The sequence below is a fragment of the Apis dorsata genome, unplaced genomic scaffold (assembly GCF_000469605.1).
Source record: "Apis dorsata unplaced genomic scaffold, Apis dorsata 1.3 scaffold_311, whole genome shotgun sequence".
Taxonomy (NCBI): Eukaryota; Metazoa; Arthropoda; class Insecta; order Hymenoptera; family Apidae; genus Apis; species Apis dorsata.
The window spans coordinates 383,242-395,881 of NW_006263583.1; the positions used below are offsets into that span (position 1 = coordinate 383,242).

At 19.5% G+C, this 12,640-nt stretch overlaps 1 protein-coding gene across 1 annotated transcript in view; it reads left to right on the top strand.

Annotated features, from left to right (window-relative positions):
- Window positions 1-12,640, top strand: part of LOC102675461 (max-interacting protein 1-like) — a gene marked incomplete at its 5' end in the record, with an annotated part of 184,526 nt that overhangs the window by 166,801 nt on the left and 5,085 nt on the right. Inside the window, one exon of the mRNA XM_006617530.2 lies at window positions 8,738-8,874. Coding sequence (XP_006617593.2) covers window positions 8,738-8,874 — 137 coding nt within the window. The remainder of the gene's footprint in view (window positions 1-8,737; window positions 8,875-12,640) is intronic.

Here is a 12,640-nt window from a genome sequence, read left to right on the forward strand (position 1 = left end):
AAAAAAATAATTGAAAATTATCTGAATTAATATTAAAAATAATATAAATATCATCTTAACATAATTTTTTTACTATTAAAAACTTAAAAAAATTTATAATTAATTAATAAAAATATAAATGTTATAAAGAAAAGAAAAATATAATATTGTTTTAACAAAGAGAAATTATAATAAAAAAATATCATAAAAATATCATAATTATAAACAAATAATTTATTATATACATTTTTTTTTATTTTTTATAAAATTATGGGATCAAAATATGAATAAAATAACAAAAAAAAATATTATATATTTTGTACTAATTATTTATTAATTATTTATTAATTCAAGAAATTTTAATTTATAAAATTTAGAGATGAATCAAAATTTAATGTTTAAATTCATCAAATTTAAATCCGAAAATTCATAAATCTTTGAAATTTTTTTTCATGATCACATAATTGTTCATTTAAAAAAAAGTTATTTATACATACAATCTAATAATTATTAGGATAATATATTAAAATCTAAAAATGACATATCTTTTCTGCATGATCTAAAAATATATATTATAATTTTGCTTTAATTTTCTTATCGTATTCGCATTGCATGACTCAACCTTATTTTTCGAATTAACATAACATATAATTTTTTTCATTTGTAATTTGACTGAAATCAGATTTCGTTTGTTCGCTTGTTCTATTTTTTATTCACATTTCATTTTAATTTACTTTTTATTTGATTCGCCAGTAAGATACATAATTAAAGTAACTTTTTGCAAACATAATGAAAAGTATACATATATTAAAATAACAAGTTAGAGGTCTTGCACTATTTTAATTCGTTTCTGTGCATGCATAAACGTGTACGATATGAGAATAATATCTTATTTCACGAACATGAAACTCGTCGACATTTAACTCTTTCTTAATCAGATTTATTATGAGAAAAATTTTTCTGATGATACAATGAAATATATAATTTTTTTAACAAAAAATTGAAAATTCATGAAAATTAATCTTTAATCATTTCTGAACTACATTTAAAAAAAAATTATTATTTATTGTTGTTAATTAATAATTATTAATTAAAAAATATATATATAAATTACTATAAACATTTATAAAGAATTTTATAATAAGTTTTTGAAGGAAAATAATTAAAATATCGTATAATAAGAAATACATAAAAAATTAAAAATATTATATTAAAAATATAAAAAAGTTGAAAAACATGATAAAAACAAAATAAAATGCATAATGTTAAATTTATTTGTTGATATATTTATTGCATATTTTATTTATTGTTGATATATTTTCTATTTACTTTACTATATAATAATAAATTATCATAAAGTTAGTTTCTTTTTTTATTTTATAAATAATATATGTATATGAGAAGATATTAAATAAAATTACAATGAAATGAAAATATGTTTATAATACACATGTCTACAATATTTACAACAATTTCATATTTTGTTAATTTAATATTATGATAATTGATTTATAATATTAATACCATGTGACTAATTACTACTACCCTAATAGTTATATATTTATTTATTTATTTATTTTTCTAATAATCTATTAATTTAATTTTTTTAAACATTCAAATTATTATTTTTTTTTTACAAATATAATAATATAGTTAAATTATATTTAAACTTAGTTAATAGTATCAATAAAAAAATTTTGTACGTTTTTTACATTACATTATTTTTTAATGTAGGATCCGAAGTTAGCTAACGAAGTTTACAGAAAATTTTGGGATATTTTGTATGTTAAATAATTCCATCAAATATATTAATTTAATTGATTAATAATATTGCTTCAAGTATCAACATCAAATCAAAACCCTAATCGACTCGTTCATTCTCCAAAAGCAATTTCAAGTTATTTATATATATATCTTTTTTTCAATAGTGTCTAATATTCTCAGTGACGATTTACACTTACACAGTATACTTATACAATCTAACATATGATATACGAAAAACGATAAAAAGTTTCGCATGTTGCACGCTCACATAGAATTCGGCAAACAACTTCGATGCACGAAAAAGAGAGGAGGAAAAGAGAGAAAGAGAGGTCAAGGATCGGTCGATTCGCGTCAAACTAGTTTAACGAGATTTTGATGCGACTCCCACTTGCTCGTCGCGAGTTACGATTCATAAAATTCCTCGTGCCTCGCGTTTCCCCTCCAACGACCGAGGAAAATTGTTGCTATAGGTCAAGGAGACGAGCTCTAAAGAATCGACGGATTTTTTAGGACAAAAATCGTCCTCTTGCTTGTGTAGACTCGTTATCCCTGGCAGTCCCTTATTTCGAACAGGGAGGAGAAAGTCATCCACGAAATGGTTTATGGTTATTGCCGAGGGTATTTTCGGATAACATATAAGGTGATTCGACAATAAATTGATCATCCCTTGAAGAAAAGTTTCACGAAATATTGGTTCATGGTGATTTTTTTCGAATGTGAAATATGACGGCTAAAAAGATATCGAGCTAATTCGCGATGAGGCAATTGCTAATTTTGTGATTTTGGTTTATGATGCTTCGATGATGAAATGTTTTGTGATGAATAATTTTCTTTTATTTATTATTGTCTAATATAATAAGATTTTAATAATTTAATAAGATTTTTTTGATTTTTAAATAATCTTGAATGTTATGTATAATACGATTTTGAAGATTATATCTTTAATGACAATCATCAAATAAATTTGAATTGTCACATGTCTTTGATAATCTTTTCTAATTTTCAAATAAACTTGAGTATCAATGAAATGATCTTGATTTTTAATGGTCTTAACAGGAACGAAATATCTCGAATACTTTATTGATTCAAACAATTTTGAGTTCCAATCAGATGAATAATTCTTCTTAATTTTTAATGAATGAGTGGTAATAATAAAATCTTGATAGGTTTTTTTGACTTTTGAATGATTTATATATTAAATATAATAACTCCTTTTTGAAATAAATTTCAATATTAGTAATATGACTTAGTAACTCTTCGTAATCTTTAAATGAGTTTCATAAAATTTTAAAATAATAATGTAAATATAAATTTTTATTTTTATAATGAATTATTCGTAATTCTAATTCAAGTTTCAAATCTTTATGAACATATTTCTTACAATTTCGAAATTTTTTTATTTTCACATTTAAAAAATAATTATTTTGAATAATGATTTCAATCTCAATATCATTGTTTATAATTTAAGTTTCAAGAAAATTAAATATGTAGCTAAAATATTATCAAAAATTTATTTTGATAAGAATTGATAAGAATGATAAGAATTTCATTTAAAATAAGCAAGAATCCGAATAATTCGATATAGACAGATATAGATAGAATAAAATAAAAAAGTGAAATTAATGCGATTATTTTTTAATTTTTTTGAAAAAAACTTTAATTTTATATATTATGCATACAAAAGATAATAAATAATTATTATAATAATAAATAATTTTACAAAATATATTTTTGAATTATATTTGATTCTGAAAAGATTTTAAAATTTTAATTTCTTATTTTTTAAGCATGTTTTAATTTTATGATTTAAAATTTTTTTTTAATTATTAATTTTTTTTAATTATTAATTATATTATCAATTTTAATTATTTTAATTATGTTATCAATTTTTATTATTTTAATTATATTATCAATTATATTTTTTTTATAATCATATATTATAAATTTATTAGCATTTTAAAATAAATATAAAGAATGGTTTTTTAATATAAATATAAAAAAATATAAATAAATATAAAATATAAAAAATTAAAAATATATATAAAATGATAATTTTCTTTAATCTATTCTTTAATATAAATTTAAATTACATTTCTTTATCCAAGTACTTATTAATTATTTACTAAAAATAAAAATTATATTACTATAAATTATTTAATTGAAAAGAAAATTAATCAAAACAATGAAAATAATAATTTTTAAGTAATTTGCAGCAGATCAATGAATTTTTTAATGAAATTAAAATTTATCATTATAGAAATAAATTTCATTCATTATTAGAAGCCATAAATGGAAAAAAAATTTTTTCTCCTTTATCCCTTATTTTATTCTATTCTTATAAACATATTAATTCCAAAGAAAATTTTGCAAATCTTATATTCTAATTTCAACATTTATACAACACATTCATTTTCTTACCTTTCCTCTTAAACTTTTATCATTTTCTCTATATTCTTTAATTAAACAAACCTTCTAAGTGCATCCAGTTCGATTAGAATCAGAAAACCAAAGAAAATTCCTCCTCCCTCTTCGTCATATTTTTCCTCCATTATATCAATACAGAGAATAGATAACGTGTGCTAAAGGCAAGGATTATATAGAATCAACGAAAATTCGCAAGAGGTGGTGCGGCAGGAGATAGAACACGCGTGCATATCCGATGAGAGGAGCGCTTTCACGAAATGGTAAAATACGAAAATTGGCTGGCATTTCGAGAACAGAATTATTGAATATACACGTATAGGAAAATCTTGGCTAGTGATGGAATGAAATCTGTCGCAAATATATTTAATCGTTTACAGACAAATTTAAACATCTTTTATGAGTATTTCGAAAAAAGAAATGATATTTTCAAGTAAACTCAAATCTAAGTTGAATGAATCTCAATGAATGAATTTCAGAAATAAACTAAACATTCAGATATACTGATTTTAAATTTGAAAAATAGTTTTTAAAAAATTTGAAAATATTATTTTATTTATAATAATAGTTTTTTATTTGATATAAAAAAAGTATAAGATATATTAATAAATTAAAAAAGAAAAGAAAAACATATACAATATTAATCATTTATGAAATTTTATCAAAAATAGAAAATGTTCTAAGATTTTTGAGTGAACATATATTTCAATCTTTAATTTAAATCTTATATTTACAAAAATAAGAATACTTATAAAAATGGAAGAAATAAAGTTAAATAAAGTCAAATATTGGTTGGTTATGTTAAAAATTTAACTATTTTTTATTCTAGAAATTTTTTATTTATTAAAATTAATCTTTGACTGTTTTTGAAAGTAATTTTAGCATATTGTAATTTTTATGTATAACTTAATTTATCCTAACAAATGACTAAATATCTGTCTTATGAAATAATATTATGTTTTTTTAATTTTTTAGAAATATTATAATATATTTTTATATTTTTAATGAGATTATATTATTTTTAAAAATTAAAATAAATTTGTATTTTATACAATATTTTTTAATTTGTTGTAAAAATTCAATGAAATATTTTTTTAATCTCATAACTTCTTTTCGGTTAATAATAGATTTGCAAATAATTAGCTCTAATATTATTCAACAAGTAATTATTTCCAATAACTACTCCTTATACGCATATATGTTTTATCATTCTTTGATAATACCTTCCTTTCTATATTAGTTATTATTTAAATGAATTTAATATTTACGAATAAATAAATACATAAATAAATAATTATTTTATATATTTTAATAATATATAATATTATTTATTTATATGTTATCAATATATTATTTATAATATCGATACTATCGATATTATCGATTTATAAGTACTCATTCTGAGATTCGAAATTTGTCTATAAAAACTTATATGACATATTATAAAAAATTAAATTCATTTCAGAAAAACATTAAAAAAATAAATAATTTATATACAATTTAATGTGAAACATAATTGTTATTTATAGATCAGTCAGTTTATATTTTAAAATAGTTATATATTTTAATAAATTGAAAATTCTTTAGTATATAATAGTAAATGATATCTAATTATTTATTTTTAAATAATAATTATTTTTAAAATAGTACAAATCTATTCTTCAAAATTTAATAAAATAAAATTTGATAAACTAAGTATAAGGAATAAAATTTTAGAATTAAAAAACATTCTAATTTATATGAATTATATGATTTAAAAAAATATAAATATAAATTTGAAATAATCATGAATCATATTTCATTTATATTTCATTATTATTTATAATTGCATTAAGTTCAAAAATTTATTTATAATTCATTATTTAAATTAATTATATTTTAGTTTTGTTCATATATGACTTATTACGTATCATTTAAATATTATATTAGTTGATTCATATATATTAACACTAATAAATAAATAATTGAATTAAACAAGAATACTTTGTTTCTTGTTCTTATTTAAAAATAAAGCGAGAATACTTTGTTTAATCTTTTTTCATAAAAATTATTTATAAATATAAATAATTCTTATAAATATTACATAATATAAATGGAATAAATAGTAATAGATATTATATTCTTCAATTTTTTTCATCATTCTTTATAAAATATTATTTAATAATTACAAACATTAAACAAAAATTCCAAGTAAGATAACTCTCTCTTGTATATCAATTAAAATACAAAAGAAAATCATTTACATAATTACAGTATAGGAATTTTTCTATGTAATTATAAATTAAGGAATTACTAATAATTAAATATTAATAGATGCAAAAATTAATAAAAAACTCATTTTCCAATTCATCTTTAGCATTTCTCTTATATATTCCTTAATTTACATATACTTAAATTCATTAAAGAAATTTATAAAAAAGTGAATAAATTTAGAATGATTTATTAATATTTTTAAATTAATTAAAATGCAAATTTTTAAATACTTTGACATAACAAATTGATAAATGAATTTATTACTTTTCTTCTAATAGTATAGTCTATTTCTTTAAATAGTATTTATGATATAATCTTTTACAATGAATTTAAGATAAATATTTACAAATATTTACATCCTCCAATTTCAACGATTTTCTAATATATTATTAAAATTATTACATTGAATAATGTTATAAAAGTTTTGATGTTATTTATTAAAAATATATTTATTAAGAAAAACAATTTAAATTAGATTAGATTAGGCTCTTGTTTATTAAACAATTATTAATATGTATATATTATAACAATATAAACTATGAAAATTAAATAAATTTGATATTATATTAATTAATTGTTATTAATATATAAATATTAATAATTTGATATAATATTAATTATTTTATATTAATTTTAAAATTAATTTTAAAATTCAAAATAAAATTAAATAAAAAAACATTTAATTGTTAGTCAATTTAATGATTTGCATTAAATAATAATTGTAGATTTGGATTAATTTTTTTTAATTTGACCATCAGTTATCTGTAGGTATAAATCTAATTAAAATTAATTTATCCTATCTCAATTTATATCGTTTTTTTTGTTATTAATTTTTTAATAAACAACGATTGTTAAATAAAATCTTCACATTATTTAAATTAATGATTTTGATTGATAAACAATATTAAAAACAAAAAAATTATCAAAATCGAAAGATAATAGTTTTTTGTAAACAATTATCGAATTTGATTCAGATTTATTTGATTTGATTTAGATTTAATTAAGCCTTTATTGAACTTGATCCCATCACTAACGCCGGCCAATATTTCCGAAAACGTGTTAGCCCCGCTTGTGTATAACGATTTTGATGGAATTCGCGCGGACACCCCCAAAATCGCGGGAATTGTTGTAGCGCACTTTTATATTTACGAGTCACAGCTGTCCGATCGCGTCTACAATTTACTACGACCACGTCCCGCACACCTGCGTTTTTTAAATTATCTAACGACGGTCTGGCTTCCTATTACCGTGTATAACAAGAGTTCAATTCAATTGTATTCGACGTGAATGTCTGGAAATTATCCGATCGTTCGAATCGTTAAGTGTCTAATGCTATTGAAAGAATCGAATTGGGAAAGTCTGTTTTTGTGCTTTTGACAGCTCTAATCGCTATTTAATGGTTTGGTCGTTGATTGGTAAGATTGAAGCGATCAATCATTTTCTGTCAAAGCCAATAGTGAAAATGAAATATAGCAAACAATTTTTGATACATGAAAATTTATCATTGTATAATATAAATATTGAATTAAAAGATTAATATTAAAAGACAAAAACAGAAGACAAAGATAGAAAAATAAACAAACAGACAAAAATAGAAATGACAGAAAATTTTTATTATTGAAATAAAATATAGAAATGGATTTTGAATTGTATCTTCTGGATTTAATCTTTTGAGTTTTATTTTAGTTTTTAAATTTTAAATTCTTTTAAATTTAAAATTAAATTTTAAATTTAAGATATTGAATGTTTTGAATGTTTTATTATAGATTTTTAGTTTTGGATTCTAGATTTTAAATTTCAAGTAGATATTCTAAATTCTGGATTCTAGTTTTCTGTTTTGAATTTTGATTTTGAATTCTAATTATCGATTTTGAATTTTGGAATTTAAATTTCGGATTTTCTAGATTTTCTGAAATTTCGAAATTTCTGGATATCAGGTTTTGAATTATATTCATTATTTTTGAATAATAATTTTGAGTAATAGTTTTTAAGTTTCGGATTTTAGATTCTAGGTTTTGAATAGATTTTGAATTTTGAAATTTGCATTTTATTTGAGTTTTAAATTTTAAATATTAAATGAGTACATTAGAATATTTCTTATTTTTTTTTTATAATGATTTTATACTATAAAATTATAGAATATTATAATGAAATTAATTATTTTTAACAAATAATAACTTTGTTATTTACATTATTTCTAATTTTTTAAAATGAAAAAAAAATCAAAGTTTCTTTCAAATGGATTTTATATTAATAAAATTTGTTTCTCAATTTTTAAAAATACGTTTATTTATATATTTTCTTTGTTTTATGATTGCAGATGAAGTAGATGTAATCGGTTATACGAGCAATCAATCGGACACCGATGATCACAGCAGCGTGCAAAGCAGCAGCGACAGTGGCGTCACAATGTCCACCTCCAGGCTGACCCTTTCCGAAATAATGGACAATCTTTAGGTATACAATATATCATTTATTTTTTATTTATTTGGAATTTTTCAATATTTTGATTCCTTGATTTAAAATAACATCTTTAAAATGTCATTCAATTTTTTAAGTTTTTTGTAGCAAATTTTATTGTATTCTAAGAAACCTTTAATAAAATGAATATTTTTATCATTTTATAGTTATAACTTTGAGTATTTGAACTTTTATATAAAATTAAATAATATTTCTTAGTTTTATATGTTTTGATTAAATTATGAAGTAGGAAAAATAATATTAAAACTATTAAAGAAATAAATTTTTATTTAATTGATAATTTTTTATAATTGATAATAATTAGTTTTAAAAAAAAATTATTTGTTTAAATCAATAATTCCCAATCTGTGCATCAGAATCACAAAAAGATTGTCATAATTATATTTATTTATATAAATAATTTTATTAAAATTTTCAGCATTTACAAAAAATAAAAATGATTTTATTGCGATAAATACTAAAAAAAATATTAAAAAGCCATCATGATAATACATTATATATTATATATTTTATATTTCTTACGACGTTTTTAATATTTTGTTAATATTCTAATGCACCTTTAAAAATAAAATCATATTAATTTTACTATATCGAAAATACATGAGAAGATTCATTTATTTAATTATTACAAAAGAAAATCATGTCTCGAAAAACATTGAGAAATCTTGATTTAGATAAAAAAATAAAGGATCCATAACGCTAAAAAACGCTAACAGAAAATCAGAATATCTCTTGCAAAAGAAAAAAGAAAAAAAAAATAAAATAGCATGAAACGAGTAGGTTAATCTTCCGCTCATGTTCAAAAATAATTAAAATCGGCTCATTAAACTACTTTAGAAAACTTTACCAACATTTCGTCACTCACACTAAATACCTCAATCCATATTTCTTAAATATTCCACTCCATGCAAAAAAAACCTTGCACCGGTTTTTAAAACTATATATTGGCCCGCATTCAAAACACTCTGTCAAGGGTTTAAATGCCCTTTCAACTCGTGTTTTTAGCACCAATTATATTCAGAATGCGGCTGGTAATAATGTGCCGGTAGCCAAACCGTTCCTCCTTTTTTCTTCTTTCTCTTTCTTTCTTTCCTCTTCTCTTTTCTTTTCTTCTCTCTTTCTTTCTCTCTCTCTCTCTTTCTCTTCTTTTCTCACTTTTGTAGGCCAACGTATCAAAGTCACGTTCTAAATTTAATAGCGTTAAAAGCTCGAGTTGAAAGAGCATCCTTAACAACACCTTCTGAATACGAGCCATTTTGCAAACGCATGTACAACGTGGATCGTAAATGTTCGAAATTTCTATTTTTACATTTTTATTTTTCTCTGTTGATGGAAACGTTCGGATAATAATCGTGAACCATATTGATATACCATACGCTTTTTATGAATTTCGAAATAATTATGTTTCTATACGAATTACTTTATATTCGATGTTTTTAATGACTTTATTGAGTTGTTCAAAAAGTTTTTTTTGTGTTTTTATTATATAAATCTGTATTCTTATAGAAATTTTAAAATGGATCACTAATATATTTCAATGATCGCCATTTATAATTTTATTAATTTATTTTTAATTTAAGTTAAAGTTCTATTTCTTAATTTATTTTTTTTTTTTTAATATTTTTAACTTGTTTGCAAAATGCTTAAGATAGCTTTTAATATTATTTAAAAAACTAATTTTTATGAAATCATCATTTTTCATTTTTACGAAAAATCATCAAATCATTTGATTATTCTATTTGTAAAAGTGTTTATAAGCCTATAAATTTGTAAACTTGTGTACTTTGAATAATATTTTATTTAATAATTATTATACAAATAAGTTTTGCAAAAATTTATATTTAACAAGAAAATACTCACGCTATTGGAAAGTTAAAAAAAATTAAATATTCCAATATCATTAAAAATAAATTAGATTGTATATTTTTCAAATTGAATTTTTAAAATTACATATGATAAATAATGAGAAATTTTAAAATCTAATATTAATCTAATATAAACAATATAATAACGAATCTGATTAACACTGTTTTTTTAATACTTTCTATAATAAAAATAGATATATTATATTATTTCATGGAATATTATTTTATAATAATTTCAACAAATATTTTTCATTTAAAAAGAAATTATGCGATGATTTATAATTATTTAATGTTTTATCTTAATATGTAATCATTTAATTACTTCATATTTCTTTTTTTAGTTTTTAAAAAATTATATAATTATTTGCTAATTGGATTATTTATTCTAGTAAATGAAAGATTTTTTGATTTCTTTTTTTTTTTTGATTTTTTGAAGAAATTTGAATAGAAATTTAATTTCTTCTTTGACCATGTTGAATTAATGTTGAATTAATGTTTATATAATTTTCTTAGTATTTTTGTAGCAAATATTTCTTTTTCTTTTCTAAAATTAAAACTATTCAAAAAAAGATATCTTAAAACTCATTAAAATAAGTAATGTGTAATGAGTAATTTAATGTGTAAATAAGTGTAAATAATGTATGAATAATTTAACGAAAGAATATGAATTATAAATTTTTTTTTAAATTTTATTTCAAAGTTTTCCATTAAGAAATGAAATGCTTATATTTAAGCATTACTATTATAAATCTATAATGAATTAGAAATATTATTATAAAATTAATCGAATTTTAATAAAATTAATAAATTAAAAGTTTATTTCAAAATTTTATATTTTTCTTATTTCAAATTAAGCAAAAAATAATTATAAATAAATTATAAATATATAAATTTAAAATATTTATAAAAATATATTTTTTTGGATATCTTATAATTAAATATCTATTATAATAAAAAATGTAAACAGAAGTTTTTAATTTATTCACAATTATATTATTTTACAAAATTATCAAATTATTATCATTTCATTTTAAATTTTATACTATCTTGTCCAAAATATTTTTTCAAAAATATTCTGTATATTTAATTATAGCAAATATATCTTATCGAATATTAATTACACAATTCTTGAAAAAAAGAATATTTTACACATAAAAGATAAGAAAAAAAAAGTATAACACACGCGATAAAAAAAATAAAAAGAAAGATAATCAAAAGCAAGTGGAAAATTAACTGCTCCGAAATTAAATATCATAAAAGAAAATGGTGGACATGCTCGCCTTAACGCCTTTTTTCCCGTGGTGCGTTCATAATCATCATAATTATATCTTATGATAAAGAACCAGATAAAAGAGTGAAAAGAGCGAGAGAAATATGTATAATATTTAGAGACAATATGTCGAGTAGTGTAAAAATAAAAACAATATATTACATAGTGCTATAAAAAAATATGTTTCTTCACAGAATATATTACATATTACATTTCTTTCTCGCGATGAAAAAAAATATATATTAAAAAAAGGCATTTTATTGAAGGTGAAATTTATAGTTTAACCTTTTCAACTTTACGTATAAATACATAAAACACTTTAATTAGTTATTAATAGTTATTAATAGATTGTGAATTTTTATATGAATATATTTATGTAAAATATATATAAAAATATGTAACAAATGAATTTTTTATAATAAAAAATCATTTATATAAAATATGCGAATATAATATATAAATATATAATATGTGAATATAATATATATGTGAATTTATTTATTTTATATACATAATATATAAATATATAAATAATTATAAATATAATATATAAATTTTTTCAAAACTTTTTAATTTATCAAACTTTTAAATTTTATCAGAACTTTTA